General features: G+C 45.1%; 1 protein-coding gene across 10 annotated transcripts in view; it reads left to right on the plus strand.

Moving 5' to 3' along the window:
* The window catches only part of LOC135114024 (trichohyalin-like), a 188,426-nt gene that overhangs the window by 131,558 nt on the left and 31,309 nt on the right, over positions 1 to 25,559 (plus strand). For 4 of the 10 annotated variants that reach the window (XM_064029647.1, XM_064029644.1, XM_064029646.1 and 1 more), the window contains exons 1-3: positions 8,392 to 8,655; positions 14,635 to 18,263; positions 19,561 to 19,772. In XM_064029647.1, coding sequence (XP_063885717.1) covers positions 14,743 to 18,263; positions 19,561 to 19,772 — 3,733 coding nt within the window. In that variant the 5' untranslated portion in view covers positions 8,392 to 8,655; positions 14,635 to 14,742. Of the gene's footprint in view, positions 1 to 8,391; positions 8,656 to 14,634; positions 18,264 to 19,560; positions 19,773 to 25,559 lie in introns of those variants that run through there. The other 6 variants (XR_010275176.1, XM_064029649.1, XR_010275177.1 and 3 more) reach the window with 4 other exon arrangements.

Genomic DNA, 25,559 nt, shown 5'->3' on the forward strand with positions numbered 1-25,559 from the left:
CACAGGTAACAGAAAAAGGTTTAAGTTTTATCTTTTCATATGTAGCTGAGGTAATGAATGCCAACAGATGTGGTTTTATTTACACCCCTTCATCCTTCAGCGGGCCAGGGTCAGCAGCATCTATTTATTCACTAAGCAGGGGACGCAAGGGGAGGGCGAGGCGCGGCTGACGTCACTGTTGAGGAGATGTAAACAATCATTACTTTACTGGATGACGTTTGCTGACAGCTGGCGTGAAGGTCAGAGTCAGGGGTGAAGTCAGTCAATAAATCTGTATCAACAAATCTAATTCACGTCACACCCTCGATGAAAGAGAGAGGGGGAAAAAAAGAAATGATTACACGAGCTAATATTAAATAAATCGTTATGATTATTGTAGTTATATTCGCATTCGTGGACATATGTCAGCTGGTTGAGTTTTTTTTTATTATTTTATCATTTGGTTTTCCCCTTTCCTCGAGTAGTGAGAGGAAGAATAGCCTTGCATGAACCTTGAATAAATAAACTGCTGTAATATTCCACTCACACCCGCAGGAACGTGACAACAAGTGCATATTTTCACTTACTATTAACTTTCGTTTCTTTTCTACATAAAATGAAAGAAAACCTGAGATCACCCACGTAAAGGACTTGACAGCTTTAAAATTCCCGACATATTCCTGGAGACATGACAAAGAGCAGTGCGTTTACTCTTTTTTTTTTTTTTCTTAAATCTCTTCCTTCCTCCCTCACTTTCTTCAAATTTAACGCTCCACTTCATTAGCCATGCGAGCGTAGAGTGTTGCCTGGCCTCGCATGTTTCCCTCGGTAACAAAGGCACGAGGCTGTCGGCGAGGCTCTCAGCTGCTTGCATCCTTGGCACGCCTTGCACGTGTCCATCAACCGCCAGTCAGTCAGTGAGTTAACCTGTGTGTGTGTTCTGTCAGGCATCCCTCTCCCTGTCAGTCACCCCCCCCCCCTCTCTCTCTCTCTCTCTCTCTCTCTCTCTCTCTCTCTCTCTCTCTCTCTCTCTCTCGCTCTCGTTCTCGCTCTGGCCTGGCAAGCGTCGGCCTTTCTGTGTCAAGGTGAGGTACAAGTAATTTAGGCTGAGCTATTGCATCTTTTTCATGACCTGCACAATGACACAGACGTGCACGCCTAGGGAGAAAAAGATGCATGCGCGCGCTCACACACACACACACACACACACACACACACAGAGAGAGAGAGAGAGAGAGAGAGAATGTCACCCGTCTGCCTGCCCTGTTTGTGTGTCTGTCTGTCTGTCTGTCTGTCTGTGGGTACGTTTATCTGCCCGTCTCTATCTATCTGCCTTCCTCCGAAACCCACCAATGTTTTGTTCACCTCGTCGCTCAAGACCAGCGCGACCACTTCCTGCAAGACCATCAACAGGAATCACCACCAATTCTCAGTACAGTGACATGTAATCAGTGCAAGTCGTCAATATTATCACAGTATCAGCAAAATATGACGCCCTGTATGACGTGAGCAATTGTGTCTATCGCTTGTAATAACCTCACAATATGGAGTCACTTATATATGACGTCAGCAAGTGGAGTGTCAGCCCTGCGTGACGTTAGCATCTGTGGCGCCAGCAAGACATAGTGGAAGGCTCAAGAGGCTGCAGGTGGGGAGCGGTATGAACAGCAACAGCAAGAGCAGCAGCAACAGCAGCACACCCGGCGCCTCCATGTTTCTGTTCTTGCAGCTGTTGAACGCACGACACCTGAGGGGGAACTAGAACAGCAAGTGTCGGAGATTAATTGTCCGTCATAACACTGACTTCAGCCTCTGTTTCCTACTCACATTTTGCGATAGCCGTGGTAGCTGCGTCACGTTAAGCAAGACCTCCACATCAGTCAGACAGTCACTGTGTTGATGCGTGAAGGCTATTCGGCACACTCAGAGGGTCTTTTTAATGAGTATCGACAGTGAAACGAAAACAGTGTGAATCAAATTCCGATGTATCAAACTGCCAACAAAAGAACTTAAATAATTTGTGTAGCCTCTAAAAATTGTTCTTTCAATTTTGGTAATTAATTTTTCACTGGCGAGCACGTGCTAAAGGTTTTCTTATAAAGCTAGCCTTAAATAAAAGATTAAAAATAAATAAATAAAATATAAAAAAAAGAGGTCGGCAGACACAGACTTCCTTTAAACTCGTGAAATTCGTGTTCACGTTGGAACTTGACCCACTCTTGGACAACAAACTGCTTACCGACACACAAAGACTGGGAAGGAAAGTTTAGCAGCGAGGAGCGACTGCTGCACCGCCCGCTTCCCGTTCTCTTTGTCCTGCCCCGAACATTTCCCCTCGCGGCGCGGTGACGTCACCAAGCGACTCCTCGTCTTTATTTCTGGTGATGGCGCAGTCACTCCCCTGGCGGACAGCAGGCGGGCGTGCCTCGAGGCTGCTAGGGCCGGGGACACACACACACACACACAGACACACACACAGAAAGGGAGACGTGATTGTGCTGGTGGGGAGTAGTATTCTGGTTTTCTCAAAGCAAAGATTCAAGTCTGTTTTATCGTTTATAGTTTAGTTGATAACATTATCGCTATTTTTTTTTTTTTTTTTTGTCTCTCGCCCTTCTCTCCCTCTTCCTTTTTTTTTTCCTTTTCCTTCACACATGCTGTTGTTATTACCTGTGTTGCCGTTACTGTGTTCTTTACTGTTGGTGGTGTTTCAAGGCCTGCCTCGTCATCTCTAGAAGTAATAGCATCGTTCTTCTCCCCGCGCTTGTAATGCTCTCGTCAAAGCAAGATGGACGAGCATGAACGCCATACAAAGTTTCACAACACAGTATTCGCTTTGATGTAGTAACCCTTCTGCGGTGTTACGGCAAAGCACCGCCTGAGCCTCCGCCACCACCACTCCCTTCACCAGCATCCCTCACCATACTCGTACATACCGCCATCACCCCAGGGAGAGATGAAAGGGAAGGGTGAGGGAGTACTTGCGTTATGCTGACGATACTGCCACTCATCTATTTATAACATGTGTCGCGTGGTCGCCAAGACTCACGCTAGTTATTGTTTTTGCCCGATGGAGGAGGCTTTTTTCGATAGAGGCTGCTTTTAACGCGGGCACCGGGCGACTGTTGCTGAGGTGGAGGGCGCAGGGAAAGAAATGGTGGTAGATGGAGGTGCAGTGGAATAGAAGGGGAACTGGGCGTAGAAAAAGCACTTTGTCCCTTACTCGCCAGCCATCCACTTCTCGCTGCCGCATCCCGTCCTCTCCGCCCTAACAATCCAGTAGCCAACCTTCAGGCGTATTAATAGCCTTTCCTGGTATTCCTACAGTTTGTCACGTGAAAAGCTGGCGCTATTTGTACTGGATTGCGGGACTGACAGTGTGCCTTTGTCCTCCGCCAGCGTGACTCACTTGTCAAGATGCTCATTCTCAGCGAAAATAATAATTGTTTTCCTCGCCTGAGTCTAAGAGAGCACCAACATACAAAACATTATGGCTATACGTGGCCTTAAACACGCTATCAGTATAAATTATCCCTTCACATAAAGAAATATAAAACAATTCCTTACTATGAAGCAGAACACTCAAATATGGAAATGAACTCGATTATATGAGACTGAAGGTCAAGGCCAACAACTTATAAAGGCAAAAAGTTTAGCAAGCATGCACTCCAATACAGCTGTTCCCTAATTAGCATCACCTTCCTGTCATCCCACCAACACCTATACCTCGCCCACACCTGCTGCTGCTCCATCACGCACGCACACACGGAAGCTCCGGCCACTCTGAGCTCCTCCCGCGGGCTTAATTCGTTGTCTTTGTCACGGATTTTTATCAAGTGCTATTTTAGAACGAATGGCGGTGTCTGGTGCCGCGCCTTCGTCAGCGCCAGCTTGTGTGAGGGCGTGGCGCCTTTTTGTTGTGAGTAATTGTGGGTGGGTGTGGCGGGCGGGGACAAGGTGGGTCTCGTGGGATGCGAGCAAGAGCCGGTGATTAAACTCTTGGGACGCGGAAGGGGAGTCACTGATCTCTTGCCGGCTAATAAATTCTTTTAATAGATTCACTCCACGTTAAAACTTTCCTGAGTGTTGGATTAGCTCAAGCATAACTTCCGTGCAGAGACCAAACACGTGCTTATGTATTTATGCTTTTATAATCCAAAACTTTACCACACACTTGAGAGATTTCCACCCAAAGCACCTACTACAGTAATTCACTCAGCACTTCGTAACCATAAGAGTCAAAGCACGGCTCGCCCTTTAGACTCTCGGATGTGTATTCCCTCCACCCTGACTGAGGAGGCGATACGTGGCTGATTTATATTTATACCTCCTAGGCAGCAGACAAAGGCGGCTCCATTATAATATTTCTCCTTGGGCTATATATTTCTCCCCACGAAAGCCCAAAAGCATATATATAAAATAAAAAAGGGTACCGAGGCATAGGCAACACGGCTTTCTATACAAAATTCCAGCGGCTTTAAGATATCGACGTACTAGGATCGTAAAAATGGTATCTTGGATTACCTCTGGTCGAAGAGTGAATCTGGATTAGAACCAAGGAAGGAGAAAATTCTATCTGAGGAGGGGAAAGAAAACGTAAAAAGGAGGAGATGAATGAAGACGATGAAGAAAAATTGGAGGAGGAGGAGGAAGAAGAAGAGGAGGAGGAAACGGTAGTGGTGGAGGAGAGAAATTGGACCTGAGGAGGAGACGAAGAAGAAAAATCGGAGGAGGAGAGGTGGAAACGAACAAAAAAAAAAAAAATGAAGGAGGAGAGAAGGTGAGAATGAAAACGTGGAAAAGGAGAAAGAGGGGTTGGGAAAAGTATAAGGAAAAGAACCAGAGTAAGCATAAGAATAACAAACAAAACGGCAACAAGAAAATAACAAGAATAACAAGACTAACCAAGAAATAAAGAAGAAAAATAATAATAATAATAATAATAAGATGATGATGATAAAAGAACAAGAGCAACAGCAATTAGAACACGAACAACAAGATAAAAGAAAATAAAGAAGAAGAAGAAGACGAAGAAAAACAACAACAACAACAACAACACACAAGAGGAAGAAAAGGAGAACCAGAGGGAGATAAAAAAAAAAGAAGATGGAGGAGAAGAACCATACGGAGGAGAGGAAGGTGAAGGGCGACGACTACACAGAACCATAAACCCGAGTAGTCGTCAGGAAAGTAGAGGAGCCTCGGGAGAATTGAAGGCGGAGAGTTGAAATGAGAGAAACTAAAGGGAAGCGTGTGGATGAAAACTTTATGGTTGCTGTGAAGAGAAACTGCGGCGGGAGGTCTTCGATAAGGGGAGGAGAAAGAAGGCGAGGTTGAGCTTAGGTTAGAGGTGACAGTATGGCATAGAGAGAGAGAGAGAGAGAGAGAGTGAGAGAGTGATAAGGGATAGGGGGAGTAAACTGGTTGAAAATATTATAAATGATGCATGAATTTCGACCCAAATGGAATGCATCTTGTGAGCTTATTTGGTCCTTCACACATTCCACGTCACATTCCTCAAGTATCCACCGCACACCCCTTCACCCCCTCCACGCATCCCATTTGTCCCTCTCATCACCATACATTCCGTCAGTTCATCATGCCGCCACACGCTCCTTTCCCCGACACCAACACCTCAATTTTTTCATCTTATCTTCATCCGATTTTTCCTGTTCGTCGTCTTCTTTTCTTCGCTTCTCTCAGTTAATAAAAATACATTTCACTCATATACCGTGTTTTTTTTTCCTGCTCATAATTATAAACGCAAAAGAGGAATTTAAAAGTAGATTGAGTGAAGTTAAACTAGTGTAAAATGCCTTCTTAGTCTTGTTTGCGTGGTTTGGAACAGAGGGGCTGACGAGGAGAGAATATGGAGTAGGTCGGGGAAGTCTTTGTCTCGCACTTGAATCGTAGAGGCTGATGATGATGATGATGAGGAGGAGGAGGATGAAGAAAAAAAATATTAAAAACTGGCATTACAGCGTGCGTGACTGCGTTCCTCATCTCCTGTGCTTTAAGATTTGACCACGAAGCAGTAAATCTTTCCCCTTTCACTCACTGTCCGTAACTAGCAATCACCCTAACGATTTTCTGAACGAATGTTACAATTTTCTATCGGATAATCTCCCGGCAATCAATTTCAATAAAGATTTAAAGTCTTCTGAAGTAAGGCGGGTCATTCACTCCACCTTGGGATACAAGAGCACTGCATCTCCTGGCTTATCACGTTTGACTTTTGTGAAGAGCCGCGCTAAGTAGGTTTCCGTGCTATAATCCGTTCTTTCAGGTTTTCCGCACTTCCTTAATACTGCCTTTGGATACATCGTCAGTCGTGTTTGCTTGGCGCCCAACATCAAAGACTTCCCTGCTGGCCTAAGGCGTCTGGCCAGGCCCTTATAACCAACCCACTTATTCGCCTGGCAACTGTTGATTCTGACTGGCTTATATTCACAGGCCAACCTCCCTTTATCGTCCGCCACCTTCCTCTTTTTCTGCCCTCCATTTTCTGTTTCTTCCAGCTTTTTAATCTCCAATGTCTTTTCTTATTTGCATTTTTTCTTATTTTTTTTATTTCTTTCTCTACTCCACTTTTCTTCGTCTTTTTTTTTCCTTTCTGGCTTCTCTTTTCATTATTCCTTCCTCAATCCCTCCCATTCTTTTGCTTTCTTTCTCTCTTTCTCTGTTTTTCTCTCTTTTTCCTCCCTTCCATATCTGTCTTCTTTCTTCTTCTTCTATTTTTGTCTCCCCTCTCCCTCAATCTCTCATCTAATTTCTTTCCCTTTGTTTTTCCTTTTTTACTTTCTTTTTCTCTTCCTCCTCTTCCTCCTCCTCTTTAAACAGCAGGATGCCATACCACAGCCACGTAACATTGCCATATTCAGTCTGCGTGTGTGTGTGTGTGTGTGTGTGTGTGTGTGTGTGTGTTCCTTCTTTCCCTCCTTCCTTCCTTCCTCCCTCGGCAGCGACAAAAAATCGCTCAATCCACAGATATACTTTTGCCTCGTTGCAACCCCACCCTTCCTCCTCCTTTCTCTCTCTCTCTCTCTCTCTCTCTCTCTTCTTACCGAGCCCTGGTGAGGTACTTTAGTAGGCTATTCTGGTGTAGCGGACGTTCCTCGGAATATTATACTTCAGATGACGAACTCCCATTTTCTTTTCCCTCGCGGCCTCGAGAGAAAATGAGCCGCTGTAATTTAAAGGGGGTGACAATTTTGTATTGGCATTTTTTTTTTTTTTCTGTGAATCATAATAAACTAGCGATTCAAAATGTAGTGTTTGTTGCAATTGTGTATATTTAACGGTTTTCATTGCATTATTCATTTCCTTTTATTTGCATTGCCAGTGTGTGGTTAGGTATTTTAAATACGTACATTTCGTGTGAGCAAGAAAATAAAAACCACTAGCTCGGATCTCTCTCATTGCAAACAGCCTAGTCAGGGCTAATAGATCTGCTGCTGTTTGCTCTCTCTCTCTCTCTCTCTCTCTCTCTCTCTCTCTCTCTCTCTCTCTCTCTCTCTCTCTCTCTCTCTCTCTCTCTCTCGTTCAAGGCTCCGATGCACGCTGAGATACCTCCACTATTGAGTTCTTTGTACTTGCAGCGATTGGCAGCGCCCTTTGCACCACCAGGAACTAAAGCCAAACAGATGCTTTATTACTTTATTAATTGCGAAAAAAAAATATCAGTTGGCTGGAAGCATTATTTATCCTCAGGCCTTATCAAGAGTCTGCACCAGATCTACTCGATATATGGGGAATAAAAATGTCAAGATTCTGTTTGTTGTTTCAAAGCCTCAAGACGCCATATCGTTTCCTCCCACCACATGACCTTCCGAGTTAAAGAAATTTACCTTTAGTTGCCAAAGTGCGGAGCCAAAGCAGGACGTGATTCCCGGGCGGTGGAACTTCCTCCCTCAGGCACCACCATCACGTCAAACATGTCCTTCTAGAGAGAAAAGTGGGGGAAAAAATATCAAGGACGGAAGGGAGAGGTGGTTACACAGCTTGTACCTCTAAATTGGGCCACTGTTATGAGCCGCGGTTAGCAGGATGTGTTCCGCCGCTCTGAGTGAAGTCTTCCCCTATTTATTTACTGCCTGTAGACTACATCGAGGTGGCCACGGCGGCTCGTCTGGTCGTCTGACACGTGCGACTATTTCGGTATAGTGGCTGAATCCAAGGGCTGCCAAACGCCCCCCGCCCGCACCACTCCTCTTCAGTTTTCCTTCCAACGCAAGCAAAATTCGATTACGAGATGTGCACCAGGGCTGTAGCGCGGCTCCAGCACCTGCCCGTGGGTGCTGGTGACCCGCTGGTGACGCTCAAATTCCACCAAAAACGGGAAAACGGAGGGACAAGTGGGTGTCACAGGTGGAGGTGGTGGTGGCGATGGCGGCGGCGAGTGAGAGGAGCTTCCTTACCTACCGGCCTCCCGTCCCTCACGTCATCCTCCGCGCCTCACACACACAGACACACACACACATACACGCACACACCTTCCCTCTCCTTCCTCATAACACACATTTACCCACCCCACTCACTCCCTCCCCACACACACATACACACATGCACGCACACACACCTATAAACTACCACCCCCACACGTACACACACGAACGCAGTAGTCTTTACGTTGGCAGTGAGCGATAACGGGGCGGGACGCGCGATGCGGCCTGGATAGTAAGGCAGCGAAGTGACCCAAGTTGTGACTGAGTGCGGCGTCTTGGTGCCTCGTGTTGTGTCTTGTGGCGTGGCGATCTGCATGGCTGAGTGAAGGAAAATGTGCAAGTGGCGCCGTGCAGGAGAGAGACGCTCAATCCCTGTATCTCTAAGTGTCGGTCGTGTTGGATCAAGATAATCTGGCTTGAGGGTGACGCTGCAAAGTATAGTAAGAGCGATGCCAAATCAGAAGCCAAAACGGAAAGTGGTGAACTTGTGAAAATGTTTACGTGATATTTACTTATATTTATGTGTTTGAACCCTCCCCCCTCCCTCCCCCACAAAAAAAAACAAAATAGTGTGGATGTCAAAGCAAATAGATAATGGAAGGCGATAATTAACCACAAATACATGCGAAATAAATGCATCGATCGCTGTAAAAAAAAAAAAAAAGACAAAAATGAAGATTGTATCGTGTGTACTTACGGAAAAACAAGAGAGAGACAACGTCCCTTGATATCTCCCATTACTGTCTGCAAGGAGAGAAAAAGATAAAATAAAATGAGAGAAAAAAAAAAATCACATGAAACTTGAACAGAGACAGTGATAAAAAGATACAAAGGGTGACGTGCGATAATGAGAGAGAGAGAGAGAGAGAGAGAGAGAGAGAGAGAGAGAGAGAGAGAGAGAGAGAGAGAGAGAGAGAGAGAGAGAGAGAGAGAGAGAGAAGAATGAAGTTTACAATGAAACTTCAAAACTCCTTTGGGAAACTTAGATGACGTAAAACACAACAGCCTGCTGATAAGAGGGTAGTGGAGGGTCTGAAGAAGGGAGAATGGGCACCGGAGAGAGAGAGAGTTTGGGAGAGCGATACAAGAAGGGGAGAGGTGAGGGAGAAAAGGTCATGGTTAAGAGGCTGGACATTGTAGCACATTACAGAAATACACGAAGCAGAAAAGAAGTATTATAGGTTGAAAGAACACACATAGCGAGGATACAAGGCTAATAAAGTGACGAACCGTGAGAGACAGAGAGAGAGAGAGAGAGAGAGAGAGAGAGAGAGAGAGAGAGAGGCTGGCAGACAAGTAGGCAGACCATAAAATAAATGAATGAACGAACACTGACGCATAATGAGATCATCGTGTGTAAACGACCTGGCAATCATATATGAGAGAGAGAGAGAGAGAGAGAGAGAGAGAGAGAGAGAGAGAGAGAGAGAGAGAGAGAGAGAGAGAGAGAGAGATGGAAATTGAAAACCGATAAAGAGAAACAGTTACTCACGAAGACACACACACACACACACACACACATCGTCCACTCAGCGGAAACAAACTGCTGGGGACACACGGACGAACAGCCAGACAAAGGAAGTCGACACGGGGAAGGACGGGATTAAAAATAGCCATCTAGCGACATACACTACACTCCTTCTTGATGCCTCGCGCCTCGGATAAAGGAAAGTTTACCGTTGTAACTCCTGAAGGATTTTTTTGCGATCCCAAGAGGAGTTATGTTTCTCTAGTGGGGGCGAATGGGAGAAGGGAAGGAATGTAAAGATAGGCAGGGTAAGGGAAGGCGTGTAGCTACGTAACTGAAGGCAAAAGCTGACGGAACAAAGGAAACAAATTTGGGGAATAGGCAGCGAGAGGGAAAGGGAGATGAAGTGAATTTATCGTAGAGTGACATTGTGAGTGTGATGGAGCATGGTTCATTTAAGGTGTAAATTGGCTTATAATTGAAGTGCAGAGAGAGAGAGAGAGAGAGAGAGAGAGAGAGAGAGAGAGAGAGAGAGAGAGAGAGAGAGAGAGAGAGAGAGAGAGAGAGAGACGCGGGGTTGGGGATATAAAAGTTAAAAGGAATCGACTTTAACACGAAACAACTTTTATATTTTCCACACACACACACACACACACACACACACACACACACACACACACATGACGCTTTCTAAAACTCACCCCTCGCAATGCTGCTGCTTAAATTTTCTATAATTAATTTTCCCTTTCCCTTTTGCATTCTGCGATTAATTAGCCTTCATCATTAAATCCGATAATTGACTAAGCCATGCATGTCGTCCCTCACCCTCTCTCTCTCTCTCTCTCTCTGTCTCTCTCTCTCTCTCTCTCTCTCTCTCTCTCTCTCTCTCTCTCTCTCTCTCTCTCTCTCTCTCTCTCTCTCTCTCTCTCTCGCCATTCACCCACGAACACCACATTGCTCTCAAAACGCCAATTTATCATCACTTTCTTTTAAACTCGGCCGCCTGTGCAATCCTTCTCCGTCAGCCGCCGAAGGGAGACGTATCATTCTCGTAAAGTTTCTTATGGAATTTCATGAGGTATTACTTCTTTCTGTGGCGCGAGGTGAGGGATGCGGGGAACAGCTGGAAATAAGAGTAGTGGCGGAGATGGAAGGAAGGAGGGAAGGAAGGAGTGAAGGAAGGAAGGTAGAAAGGAAAGGGTCACCGGTATTTTGACCCCGTGCAATGTGTTCTAATTACGACCTTAATGGAGGATTTGTCGCCAATTTTCCGGTAATAGGGTGATTGGGAGAGACAGCGAGGGCGGCGGGGAGGATGCGGGAGGCCTCAAGACGATCCTAAAACCCACACACTTTTACCCAAATTCACCTGCTAGAAAATTACACGTGTAGTTGAGGCGGGCGGGGAAGTAGGGAAGGGGGAACAACAAAGCCCCTGATGCCTGTAATGGGTGTAGAATTTAGCCTTAAATATTCCAAACTGCAGCCTTCGTGTTCCCTTGCAGATTAGAGGTAAGGGGAGGGAAGGAGCCACGCAACCCACGGCTTCCTGGCCTCTGTAGAATTGAAATGTTTACGTCTTAGGGTCGTTAGGAAGAGGAATACAAAGGGTTGCGAAAATATAAAGACTGATTCAGCTAGAGGAGGCGTTCAAATAAGAAGGAAAACGAAAATAGGCCATAGAGATTTGTTATGTTTGAGATGGAGATGTGAAATGTTTCGAGAGAGCAAGGAGGATTAGCTGAGTAGGGAGAAGGGCGTCAGAGGAGAGACAGAAAGGGGAGGCATATTGGTTGGTTTCACTGTGGTGTTTTTAGCGTATGTTATAATATTGTGATGCATTATTTGTCTGCTGCATGTTTTCCATCCCCTCGCTTGGTGTGTTTGCCGCGAGGGAGAAAAGTTTGGATGTTCCTGATCACTAAATTCTGCTTCAGTCTCCCCTCCTGCCGGCTTCTTTCCCTCTCCAAGTGGCTTAACTAGCAAATTTCTCTTTTCATATTATTATTATTATTATTATTATTATTATTATTATTATTATTATTATTATTATTATCATACTACTACGACTACTACCACCACTACTACATACTAGTACCACTGACAGTACTATTATTATCCAACTGCAAACAGAACGACACCAAGTAATACAAATCAGAGCAAGATATCAGTAATATAAATACGAACAAAACAGCATGTATAAAATAACACAGCAATCCACAAGCGAACTAGAGAACACACACACATATAAAGTGGCAAGGCATCATGACTCCTCCTGATTAAATATATGAGATACACTCTAAGCTTGACACTCCTCTGCGCCTGAGATGCATGACGGGCACTTTGTAAAATACCACGCTACTAAACACATCGCTAACATTTCTGTAATAAAGACAAGTGGCTGCATCCAAACACACACGGTAAGATGACGGATGAGTACTCAGATCTACCCAGGAAGTAGCAGAGGCTCACATTCGAGTAAATGAGAGATAAAAGGATTACTTACGACTTAACGGCAAGAAACAAGTAATTACAAGTGACATAGCAGCTAATTAGATCAGATTACCTAAGAATAGCAGAGGATTGAACAAGATTACATAGAATTACACACGATGTATGAGAGGATTTCACAGGATTACAAGAGATTATAAGGAGATAAAAGACGATGGAAAGAAGGACGTTGCAAATGTGTGATGTGGCTTGATGAGAGAGGAAGTGAAACCTTTTGTTCCCTCACTACATAAACATTTCCTCACCACGTCCTCAAGGCTGAAAGGGAAGCTACATCGCCTGTGTTGTATATACCTGTAGCGTCTCCCTTGTGAATGGCGTAGTTCTCGTATAGAGGATAATAAAAGCAACGAACAGCAACGTGACAATTAACAAACACTTAAAAACTTGCAATGAGGACCTTCTGCAATTCATGTGATAGTCAATTTGTTTCAGTTTCTCTCTCTCTCTCTCTCTCTCTCTCTCTCTCTCTCTCTCTCTCTCTCTCTCTCTCTCTCTCTCTCTCTCTCTCTCTCTCTCTCTCTCTCTCTCTCTCTCTCTCTCTCTCTCTCTCTCTCTCTGTGTGGTTGTTGCTAACAGGCTGTACTGATCTAATTATCACGCTGCAGAACACGTGAATGCAGCAGCCCACCTCTCACACACGCCCTGTTTATTTACTGACCTCAAATGCTTGTCACTTACACCACACTCTAAACGCCACTTGATGCTCCCACTCACTCAACCACTTTGGCAGCCAGCACAGGGGGTTTCATGACAGTTACGTGACCATTACTACGTCAACCTCTCATCACCCTTTTCCTTGTTATCAGTCGTCTCGGTTCAGTGACACATGCTCATTCACACGTACGCTCTCTCATTCACGCCTCGTCCCTCGCGTCCGTTAGTCATTGAGAGCTGGATGCGTTAGCCATTAGAGAAACATTCCTGACGGTGTTTGTGTGTGTGTGTGTGTGTGTGTGTGTGTGTGTGTGTGTGTGTGTGTGTGTTTTGTTTTTTGCTTATTAGTTTTATCTTCTCTTCGTTTTGTTTTCTTTCATCAGTGCGTCTCCTCGAGTCTCGTTACTCTTATGTTTTCCACTCTAATTATAGAAAACGCCACGAGAGCGAGCGAGCGAGCGAGCGAGCGAGAGAGAGAGAGAGAGAGAGAGAGAGAGAGAGAGAGAGAGAGAGAGAGAGAGAGAGAGAGAGAGAGAGAGAGAGAGAGAGAGTCATAACAAACTCCACGGTAACCTTCAGTAATCAGTTAATCTTTTTCTGTCAAATATTTCCTTTACAAGATCCATGTTTATCTTGAAAGTAGGGAAAAAAGACGACGATGATGATGATGATGAGGAGGAGGAAGAGGAGGAGAAGGAGGCAGAAGCAGATGATCCTCCACCACGGAGTTGGTTGCACAGAAACACAACCAAATTAGAGGCGGTGCTTGTTTTCTGCTCATTAGCCACACCTGTTTGCGAGTCACGTAACTCAGATAACTCGTCCCACACACGCAGGGAGACGCCGCTAAGTCAGCGAGTTAACTTCGTAATCAGAAGGTGGTAGTGCTAATAGAGCCGGTGGTGGTTGTGGTGGTGGTGGTGGTGGTGGTGGTAGTGAGAGAAAAAATAAAGGAGGAAGAAGAGGAGGAGGAAGAAAGTGAAGCACGTGGTTTGTTGGCGTCACACTGTGGAGGAGGAGAAGAAGGGGTAGGAGGAGGGGAAACCGCGATGGGAAGGGAGGAAAGAGAAGGGGGATGTTGCTCAGAAAAATCCCCCCTCCTACTCTCGCCTTCGTCTTCTCTCCTCCCCTTCTCTCCTCGCCATCTCTCTCCGCACCTCCCCCTTTCACCACTCTCGTCACGCCACTAAGAATAGCCAAGATATTTTACCTTTCCTGATAATAATCTGGGCTGAGTTTGTGACGTTTGTGTGTGTGTGTGTGTGTGTGTGTGTGTGTGTGGGTGTGTGGGTTTCCTTAACTTTCTTGCTGACTTTATTTTTTTTCCGTATGCAATTTCAAGGCAAATATTGTTTTCTTGCATAATATTCTCCCCTTGCTGGAGGAACAACTGAATCTCGGGGAATCATAACCTGTCATGGAGGATGTTTATAATTTTCTCGACGATACTTTTTATTTCGTCGACCACATTGTTACTTATTTTGTTGACCGCATGCACAAACATTTAGATGATGCTTTCTTCGAAGACACTTTAGTAGAACACAATACTAATAAATAATCTGTCTCCCTATTAAGCTGACTCAGGGAGGCGGTGGCGTCCCGTGAGGAAAACTATTTTCATAGCCACAAGGGTCCCTCGTAGGCTGCTGGACCCCGCTCTTGGCCAAGGGTCACTTAAACATTATGTTTGGGTTCTTCAAAAACAAAGCAAAAGACAAAGTTGTTAACAAAGATAAAAACAGTGACAGTGTTAAGGAAAAGAAGAAAGACAAGACCAATAAGGAAGACAAAGAAGTGAAAGTCAGTGTTCGCAAAGGGAAGGAGGAAAAGGCTTCTAAATCAATCTTCAGGAAAAGTAAATCCATCGAGCGATCGAAAGAAGGGAACGAGAACCGAGCTTCATTTGCCAGGAAGAGCCAGAGCCTTGACTCACGAGACTCTGGAGAGTGGAGCGACCATGAGGAGCTGTCACGGCAGGACAGTGGGGCCACCGAAAGCGAGGAGGCTGCACTGTCACCAGGACCCACCGGAACCGGCAGCAGTTCCGAGGAAGCAGCCCGCCCCTCCTCGCCCTGTCCCGACGCTGACACACGCGCCAGTGATGGGAACGGTCTCAAAAATTCAGATTCTTTTGGATCCTCTGTTTTGACTGACTCTTTAACATCATCACAGGAGGGAGAGGTGCAGGCGGGCACTGAGGGCCTCGACGAGCGGAAACATGAAAAACATTCGCCAGAAGTACAACTGAAGAATCAAACGAACAGTAGTTTAGTTTTCTCCAAAGTTACCGGCCAACCACGGTATCCGAGGACCGAAGCTACGAACTCAACGAACTCATCAGTGAAAAGCAACGCTCAATCCGCTGCATCGACGGCCACGCCTCCCCCCAGACTGGGAGGAGTTGCATCCACCTTGATGATGAAGCCACCTCTCAACCCGCGATTGGTGGCGCCAAGGGGACCTCTGGCCACCACTGTTACGTCTTTCACTGCTTCGCTGATGGAATCTGGCGGGGAAAAAGACGAAAGGAGCCTCACACCTTCCCCTGGCATGGTGACGCCGCCTGCCTCGCCGGGTCTCCTGTCCACGCAAGTCGCCTCCCTTCACCAGAATGTCACTATTTCTCCCGAGCGACCAACGTCCCCAGATGGCCGAACTTCAATGCTCTCCACTCCCTCCAGCTCCACCTCCAGTCTCTCTAGCCTCACTGCCCGGCCGATATCTCCTTCGGGACGACGCACGCCCCCGGGGCCCCGTATGGGCACTGGCGGCAGACTGACGTCATCCCCAACGGCCAACCGAAAGTCTGTCAGGACAAACATCAAAACTAATCCGTCGGTGGCGTCCCGAAGGGCAGGTTCCCACTCCCCAGTCAACTCGCCGCCTTCCCCAGGGGCATCTACCTCCTACACTGAAGCTGACAGCCTCAAGACCCCGCCGTCTTCACCAGTCCCAGTGCGGCACAGGTTTTCTGAGCAAGTGGCTCCAGCAGGCTCCGCTGAAGTGAGCCTCCTCGCTCGAACCCCAACAGAGCTCACATCGAGGCTGGTAACATTTTCTCCACCAATCGCTCGAAGAGGAATTGATCCATCAATAATCCCATCCCAGAGTAATAACTCGCTACCTTCACCACCTGCGAGGCTCGTGCAAGGCTCCTCGCCGCCGCCGCCGCCACCTAGACTCAGTGGATGCAGTGACGGGAAGTCCGAGGGAAGCAGTAGTCCTGCAACCCAGCGTAGCGTCTCCCCGACCGTTGGGAAGACCCGCCACTCTATATCGTCGATGCACTCCCTCGAGTCAATCCCCGAAAACGACAGTGATGGACAGTCGCCCGTTACTGGTGAAAAAACCTTCGATGGGGATGGAGAGTTGTGTCGCGAGACGCTCAGCACCCCGAGCACCCCCAAGGAACCTCTGAACTCCAGCACGACGCGTCCGTCGCGCCATTCTGCCCCGGAGGTCACTCCTGAGAGACCGCACAACCACGGCGTCACTCACAGGAGGACCTCGTCGTTGTCACCAGTAAGTGAAGAACGACGAATTCACTTTTCAGTGTCGATAAGTGAAACGAAGAATGTCTCCTCCAGCCCTCCACAGAACCAGGCACGTCAGAACAGTACACTCGATGCTGATGCAGAGAAAGTAGCCTCTGAAAAGACTCCTTCAAAACCAGGAAGCTGCGAAGACATCAAGCCAAGAGAGAACAAGGAGAATAAAGAGGTTTCCAAAGAAATTGCCAGTTCCGAACCAAATTTAATTATAAAGGAAAAGGTTCTCTCGTCGTCCCCAAAAGAAGGTACCAGCGAGATGACGCCTAGTAACACTCCCACGACCAAACATTCGAGAACTGGATCCTTGGCGATGGTCACTGACGCCCCCGTGAAAGGCACTCCACAAGAAAATGAAACTGAAGAAATCAAAGATGACAAAATTACTCCGGTTACTGAAAATAATAAAATGTCAGCAGCGGTCCGTACCAGCGACAAGGAGAACGAAACAACGACTCACGTGGTGTTCCGGATACCATTCCGCAGCAAATCTCTGGCTAACGGGGAGGACTTGCACCAAAGAGCTTCCGTAGAAATTTTACCCCGCGAGGCAGGGAGGTCGAAGCGACGGGAAAAGGAACACTGCAGAGAAAGACCGAGATCAGTATCGACCTCCAGAGAACTCAGGAGAGAGAGAGCGTTAGAACGACCGTCGAGGAAACGAATACAGTCTGAGGGCACCGAGAGTAAGAATAAGCTCCCCACGGCTCCAGAGGATGAAGGAAAGAAGGAAGAGACCAAAGAGAGGATCCGATGCCGATCCTCTTCCTCCAGGCGCAGCAAGGATCTCAGCCCGGACCAGACATTTACTGAATCTTCCCTTTTCACCAACGAGAACGACAGTTACGACGGTGGTGATGAAGAAGTTGTCATTCCATGGAGAAAAGCTCCCAGAAGTAGGTCGAGGGCTATAAAATCGCAGAGTTCGGGTGATGCAGCGACACTCGTGTCTGAAAATCGGCAAGTCAGCACCTTAGACAAAGTGGAGAGGACACAGAGTGGGCCACCTACGGAGTTTCCTAGTAGTGAAAAAAATTCTACAGCGGTCACTGCCCCGCCGCGCCAACGGTCCAAATCACGCGGGCCGGAGCGAAGGATGACTAGGTCAGTGACGCTGAGTGAGCTCAAGCAAGCTGATGGAACCAAATCGAAGTCCCCGGAACCCAAGCTTCAGCGGCGAGCCAGGTCTTCCTCCAGACTACAGGAAATCCCGCGCCGCGCTCCAGACGACACGCTTGACACCGAGAAAGCAACTCAGGACGGAGGTGAGGTGCCGCAACGTAGGAGAGTTGCCACTAAGAGGAGGAGTATGAGTGCTCGTAGGGAAGGAGAGGAAGGTGTAAGGCGATCAACGGCAGACACTTTAAGACTGTGTGGCGAAGGATCGAAAATAATCAGCAGCAAAGAATCGCATCATCTCAATAATTTGAAAACGAAAAGTGATGTACCAATACTGAGTAAAAGGAATCCGGTGAGTAAGAAAACGGAAGACACCAAAAGCACCAATACAGACCAGAAATGCTCGTGCAAAAAGACTGTGGAGACCAGAAATGTAGAATTGCAGACTTCAGCGGCTGAGGTGGAGTCCAGCCTCTGCCAAACGGAGAAAGACCTTGAGCTCCGTTTTAGCCAACAGGACCTGGAAGAGCACACCAGGTAAACAGTCTTAGGTCCTCCGAGGCAGTGCCGGTGGAGGATTGCAACAGGTGGCATAAGTCACTCACTTGTTGGCAATTTTTCCCCAGCACAAGAATGCCGAGTGGTATAATATTGTTGTTTCTGACTAATATACATTCTAAAGAGGACAGGAATGACATGCCATAAAGAATTCTTGGGGTTCTTCGCTTCTCCATCATAACGCGGCATTATGAGGTTTTAGGAAAATAGATTTATGTTTAAGTGGATATACGTGATAATTCTTTTCCCCTTTACATGTTCTTTTAAGTGTTTCAAAGTTAATTTCTTTTTCCCTTTCTTTTCGATTTCTTACTCTTAAAGGTTTTATAAGTTTTTTTTTTTTTTTTTGGGGGGGGTGGTAGGGTTCGTTATCAGTGGTCTTTCTCCACTCAAAGTCAACAAACGTGACTAACAAAAGGGATGAAGTACTGGTCCGCAAACGCACTGCCAACCGCCACCGCAAATTCATTGATTGGATTTAACGCACGGCAACACTGGGGTCACATGGCTCCGGCCACGCTCTCCCCTGCCCGCTGACATTCACGCTGGCCGCTGACATTTATTTAAAAATTACACAGATGTTTTCTTCTTCCGTATAACTTGTATTCTCCTACAGTAGTTGCGTGGGTCACTGAAAGGTCACAATTGACACAAACATGACAGTAATGGGATTTACCAAACGTTTTGATTTTTTTTTTTTTTTGCAACCCTTTATGATGGCGGCCACAGCAGGTGGTACATCTACAGGAAACCTTATGTTTATTTAGTTAGGTATTTTGTCAGATGGATTATGAAACATTTGCACTCATAAATATGTATTCAGTGACCCTCCCGAAAGACAAGAAATATAAAGGTATGCAGGAGAATTGTAAATACAAAAAAAAAAAAAAAAAGAAAAAAAGAAATCTGATTAAACATGCTTATTTATTTTAATTACATACTCAGCAATATAGTACTGTTGTTACTGTGGAAGTGACAGGATTAGTTTAGTTATCTCCAATCTTGAGGTGGGTGGTGAGTGCGCCGCACCGCCCTCGTGCTAACATCAGCAGGCGGGGAACACAAGATGATCAGTCTCACTAAACCCCCGAAACTCATAACAGCACAGGAACAGGAAAAAATCTAAACTTAAACAACTTCGAGGAAATAAAAAATACTTCCTAGAATTAGGCAGTGATGAGCCTCCCTCTCTGATATTGCCTTCCCTTCCGCCATGACTTGGAAACATAACTTGTTGGTAGCTCAAGTATTAATAAACTCTCTTTTTCCTCAACAGGAAGGAGCTCGGGGCGCAAGAGGAACGCTACCAGAAGCAGATCGACGAGTTAACGTTGTTGCTTGCGGAGAAACAGGAGGAGGTCAGCAAACTTGGCCAGACGCTGGAGACTCTGAAGGGCGTGCAGGAGACCCTCGCCAACACTGAGGAGCTGCAGGAGAAGTTGTCACTCTTGCAGCAGGATGTGAGGGACAGGAACGCCCAGCTTGACTGTAAGTACCTCACGGCGTGCTTTATCCTTCCGTCTCTCTCTCATCTTCTTATTTCATGTTTACGCTTAACGTAAAACTGCAAAAGTTATCATTTTTCCTTCCTTTCATTTATTTATCATACTTCTGTACTGAACCACAATTATCATTCATTGTTGTTCTTGTTTTTTTTGTTTTTTTTTCATGTTTTTATTACTTGAAAATCCGAAGGTTATCATTCCACTATCTCTTTTGTCTTTTGTATTGACATATCCTGAAGAAAAAAAACACCCATTCAATTTTTTTTTTTCTTATGCATTACTCGCTGACTCCAATGAACTGAATGAAGACACGCGTAGTGCACATCAACAGCTCATCAGGTCACCAAGCATCCTGTCCTGTGGTCGTTATGTGCCGTTCCCCTGGCCAATTAAATATAATGACCACCATCTATTTACAATCTAATTACGCTTCTCTAGTGTTTATTTACTATTATTTATCATTTAGTTATTTGCTGGTCATATTCCTATCAACGAATTACACCATTTCACTCGAGATTGCTTTGAATTTTAACTAATGGATCTGTAATGGGTTAATTTCATCAACATTTTCCACAACAATGAATGCACAAACTATTATAAAACCATAAAATCACATCAGCGTGGCGTTTTTTTTTTTTTTAATATTCGAACATTTCCTGCTTGAGTTTAGGGTGTATATCAACTTCCTACAAAGTTTTAATGCACTTTTTTGCCGGAATTTTGTGGTAAAAGTATTACTAAAACTGCGCCCTACCACCATCTTTCTTATTCATATATTTTCCAGTTTACATTTTGCACGTTTATTTTATTTATTTATTATTTATTTATTTATTTTATTTATTTATTTTTTTTTTTTTTTGCCATTTCACCCCATGGTACGCTGAAATCCCGCCACGCAACACCTTACTTGTCGTTTACATTTTTCCTGAAACTAAGATATATGAAAAAAAAAATAGAATAAATAAAATACTAGAATCGAGCGTTGGTAGCAGTGTGTGAACGTAACTTTTCCATTACGCTGCGAAAAAAAAAATGTGTGAATCTACAGTGAATTTTTGGCGAAGGAGGGAAGCGGTGGGACGGGAGTTGCATGTGTATATGTGTGTGCGTGTGTGTGTGTGTGTGTGTGTGTGTGTGTGTGTGCAGTCGGGGTTTAGGGTGTGTAGCTCGCTGTAAGTCCTAAACTGAATTTTTATATTTACACCTTCGTCTGTGGGGGCATGGCTGGCTTCCATCCGTACACAGACCCGCTCACCGTGACGTTTTATCCCTGTGGAAGTGTACATATATATAAATGTTTAGCTGGGCATTTCTCCATTGTGTTGCTGCCTGAAATAGACGTGATGACTTGTATGTTTGTGCCCTCGTTGCTGGAGAACTATGTACTCGCATTTCACAATTCAACATCCATCTGTGAAATGAAGTTAGATAAGCGTAAAAGTGCAGTTGAACCAAAAATAGATAAATGAATAAATAAACAAATAAATAAATGAATAAAAAAAATGGAAAAAAATGTCTGATTTGGCACGACGAAAAATGTGCAGATTAAATAAGTCAGAAAATAAATGAACCAGTCTCATTTCCAACAAGTACATTTAACACAGCATCTAAACTCAGCGCTTCACCTTTCCCTCTTGTTCCTAACATTTCCGTACTACACTTCACTCTTTTAACGCCGAGTTTTTTCCGCATATGAACCCATCCCGGCATTTCTCTCTCTCTCATTCCGTCATTCTAGCGTGGAGTGTATGCAGAAAAGAGCTTCTAAACGTATTGCATTACTAGTACCACTGGAGGGACGTGAAAGATAGTGACGGCGATGCTACGAACGAACCCAGAGACAGAGAGAGAGAGAGAGAGAGCCCACGTAAGTAGATAACAAAAGTACAAGGTCGTCTGAACTAAAGAAAACGAAACTTTAAAGATGGGAAGACAGAGAATGTGTTGGAAATTAGAAGCTGGACAGGAGCACAGGATGGCGCAAAGAGAAGGATAAAACTTATATAAAGGGGCAATTGGAACGTAGAATAATGTGAAATGAACAGAGGGAAGAACAGACTGATAGAGGAAATGAAGAAGGAGAATCATACAGATGCATAAATTAAATAAAAAAAGAGAGAGACATAAAGGGAGCTGATAAAGACGCGAGTAAGAAGACAAAAGGGGAAATGAAGAGCTGATAAATGGAAGGGGGAAATGAGGCAACGAGTAATGGAGTATTAAAGAGGCAGAGATTTAAAATAACACTGAAGCGAAGAAGAATAAAAAAAAAATAGAAAAAGGGAGAAAAAGGTTGCTAAAATAAAGACGTAGGGAAAAAAATAATTCAAAGGAACCGAAGTGAAAAGTGCTTAATAAAGAATGGGGAACAGAAAGATACACTGAATAAAAAGTGAAAGGACGAGTTTGCTAATGAGTTTTAGAAAGCGAATGAGGAAAATGAACGAACGAGAAAGAACTGAGTGTGTAGGGAATTTGTGAAGAGACTGCGCACAAGAACAAGAGAGAGAGAGAGAGAGAGAGAGAGAGAGAGAGAGAGAGAGAGAGAGAGAGAGAGAGAGAGAGAGAGAGAGAGAGAGAGAGAGAGAGAGAGAGAGAGAGAAGACGAAGAGTTAAAAAGTTCGCAATGAAAAGTCAGGAAAAATTTCAGGATGACAAAAAAATCATGAACCAAAAAAGACAAACAGAGAGAGAGAGAGAGAGAGAGAGAGAGAGAGAGAAGGTGAAAATAAGAGTATAACAGAGTAAACTAACACGACGAAGAGATGAAAATGTAATCTGAGTCAAGAGAGGCGACACAAGGACATAATATGGACATTTCTATTCACGCACATAATATATTGCTAATGCAGCTCAGATAGCAAAGAATGGCGAAAGATAATGAAGAAAATATAATGAGAGATAAAAATTTCCTTCCTAGAAAAAGAGAGAGAGAGAGAGAGAGAGAGAGAGAGAGAGAAGAGCTAACTAAATCAAACATTATTTTCCTATTCATATAAACATACCCACTAAATCTTTCCTCCATACAACCTCCCCGTCAGGAAATCAAGCAAAATATTCCCACGCACACTCAACACGTGGCCCAAAGAGATATTGCACGTACACAAAAATCGCTTTAATTTCCTCCGACAGGGAACGAGATAGATAACCTTCCCGAAGCCTTGGCGTTATCACCCTAGAGTTAATGAGAAGGTGTTGCTAAAACGAGACAACAGTAATGGCACAGTCTCTCGAACAATTCCTTGCCTGCCACCTCAAGGCTGCATGTGTGTGTGTGTGTGTGTGTGGATACCAGGAATACGTGAGGGAGGAAGGAGGAAGAAGAGGAGGAACAGAAGGAGGAGGAGGAATACATAGGAATACATAGTCGAAGCAAATGCCACGAGAAATTTGCTGTATAACGAGGAGGAGGGGGGGAAGAGGAGGAGGAGGAGGAGGAGGAGGAGGAGGAGGAGGAGGAGGAGGAGGAGGAGGAGTTAAAAAGCAGAAGAGAAAGAGGGTGTCAGGAGCGGTAGAGGGAGGAGAGAAAGAGTGAAGATAAGACTGGCGTGATGAATAGTTCAGAGAGAGAGAGAGAGAGAGAGAGAGAGAGAGAGAGAGAGAGAGAGAGAGAGAGAGAGAGAGAGTTTACAGAGAGTGGTTACAGTGAGAAATAAGAGCAAGAGGAAAGGGGGGAAGAGGAAGCGAAAGGTGTAAGGTCGGTGGGAGTGGAGGGGGCGGGAGCAAGGAAAGGGGAAAGGGTGGAAAGGGTTGGTGGCGTGCCAACTCAGCACACTTTCACCTGCACCTCAGTAATTCAAAGGCGGCGCATGAGATAAACTTGAGTGTTGTTGTGGCGATAATCTTATAAAAAAAAATCTGAAGGAAAGCGAGTGAGGATGAAAAACGTTCAGATATCAATGTTTAAAGTGGTGGGGGATGGGACAGGTGAAGGATGACAGGTAGGGAGTCTCATTTAGGAGTGGTTGCCTCTCTATCTTGCACTTTTCCACCGAAGACTTTCATACGGAGGTCCTGAAGAATGGTAGTCACGATCGTCGACTTTTGCGAAACATTAATGAACGTGAGGCAGAGGGTACGGGTCAAGATTCTTATTTTAGCAGTTAATATAAATTTGTCTTGCTTTTCTACACTGAATTACTTGAAATCTATGTCACTGAGGAAGATAGTCACGATAAATTGTTTTTATTTGTCCATATTTGAAATGATGGAACTGTTTAAAGATGAAAGAACTCTTACTAATTAGAACGAAAGTTTATAGATATTTTTTACCTGAAAATTGAAATTCAGGAACTTACGGAAAAATGTCATGTAAAATTGCTTTAAAAAATGTCACGTAGATGTTACATAAAAAAAAATATTAGCTCACATAAACAAACTTTTCAATATTCATTGTACACAGGCCAATAAAATTTTAATTCCTGGAAGCTTTTAGTCACATTTACCGAAGAGACCTTGATTACTTACATCATCCAGGTGTTGCAAGCTGTAAATGAACGTACAGGCGGATTTCCCAACATTTTCCTGCCTTCCTGTTATGTATTCGTGCCATAAAAGAAGCATTAGGCGTGTTTTTTTCGCTCAGCTGCAATTCATAAATCTCCACCTTTCATCTGACAGACACTTGATGGAGTAAATTTCCTGTTACACTCCCACCCGACCTGCAGCTTCCCCAAATACTCCCCTTATCCCCACCACCAGTTCCATCTCATTCCCTCACCTCAATCTACCCTGCCTCATGCAACACTGTTCCTTATCCTTTCCTTGTCTTGTCATTCCCTTCTCATAAACACTCCTCACATCCCTATTGCTACTCTTCACTCACTCCCTTCAGTTTTTTTTTTCTTTCTTTCTTTTCGCCGTCATTCCATTTTTCCTTACACATCTGTCCTTATCCCTTCACTCCCTAACCCCTCTCGCCTCCTCTCTTGGTAGCTCGTCCTTGAATTTCTCCTGACTCTCCGTCTTTCTCCATTTCCCTCCCACTGATCTCGTCTCCGCACCTGCTGAGCCTTGCGAGACCGTGTGTGACTTGCTATCTTCCCCGATGACATCATTAGAAGGCAGGAAAACATCGAGCGAAGAAATCTTGCCATGCGCACCTCATGCCTATTACGGGGCGCCCCTGATGCCTCTCTTCCATGCTCAGATTTCAACACGATGCAGGAGGGCAATGTGTTCCTCTTACAGTGTATATATATAAAGCGCTAGGCAATATATTTAAATTGTTAAAATATACATTGCATATATTTTGGGCCGTTTTGCAGTTAAAGACAGGCAGGCAGATAGGCTGACATAGATAAACAGACAGACAGGCAGGCAAGGGAAGTTAAGGCTCATGAATTCGTATGTGATTAATAGGTTTTCAAGGGGAATTTAGTAAACATCCTCCGGTCTTGTTTATAGAATAATGCGATTAATCTGTGAATGTTTACGGCGAAGACGCGTGATAAGTGAGCAACCTGTTTCCTACATCCGTATCCACGGCGCGTAGAACCCACGGAACCCGCACCGAATTGGCGAGTTTCGTAACCTGTAGCCCCGTGTGCGTCATCGGAGAAAACTGGCGATGGTGAGTGACGCTCCCGCCCGTCCGCCCACGTCACGGGGCGGCGGGACGCTGCCGTTCTGCCAAGTGGAGAGTTCGAGCTAAAATTACACTTCTTCGGACCTTCAGTTTGCGTGACTGTATTCTATCCTATGCAAGTCTATGCCTAGCTGTGCTCTCTCTCTCTCTCTCTCTCTCTCTCTCTCTCTCTCTCTCTCTCTC

This window comes from Scylla paramamosain, chromosome 27, assembly GCF_035594125.1.
Source record: "Scylla paramamosain isolate STU-SP2022 chromosome 27, ASM3559412v1, whole genome shotgun sequence".
NCBI lineage: Eukaryota > Metazoa > Arthropoda > Malacostraca > Decapoda > Portunidae > Scylla > Scylla paramamosain.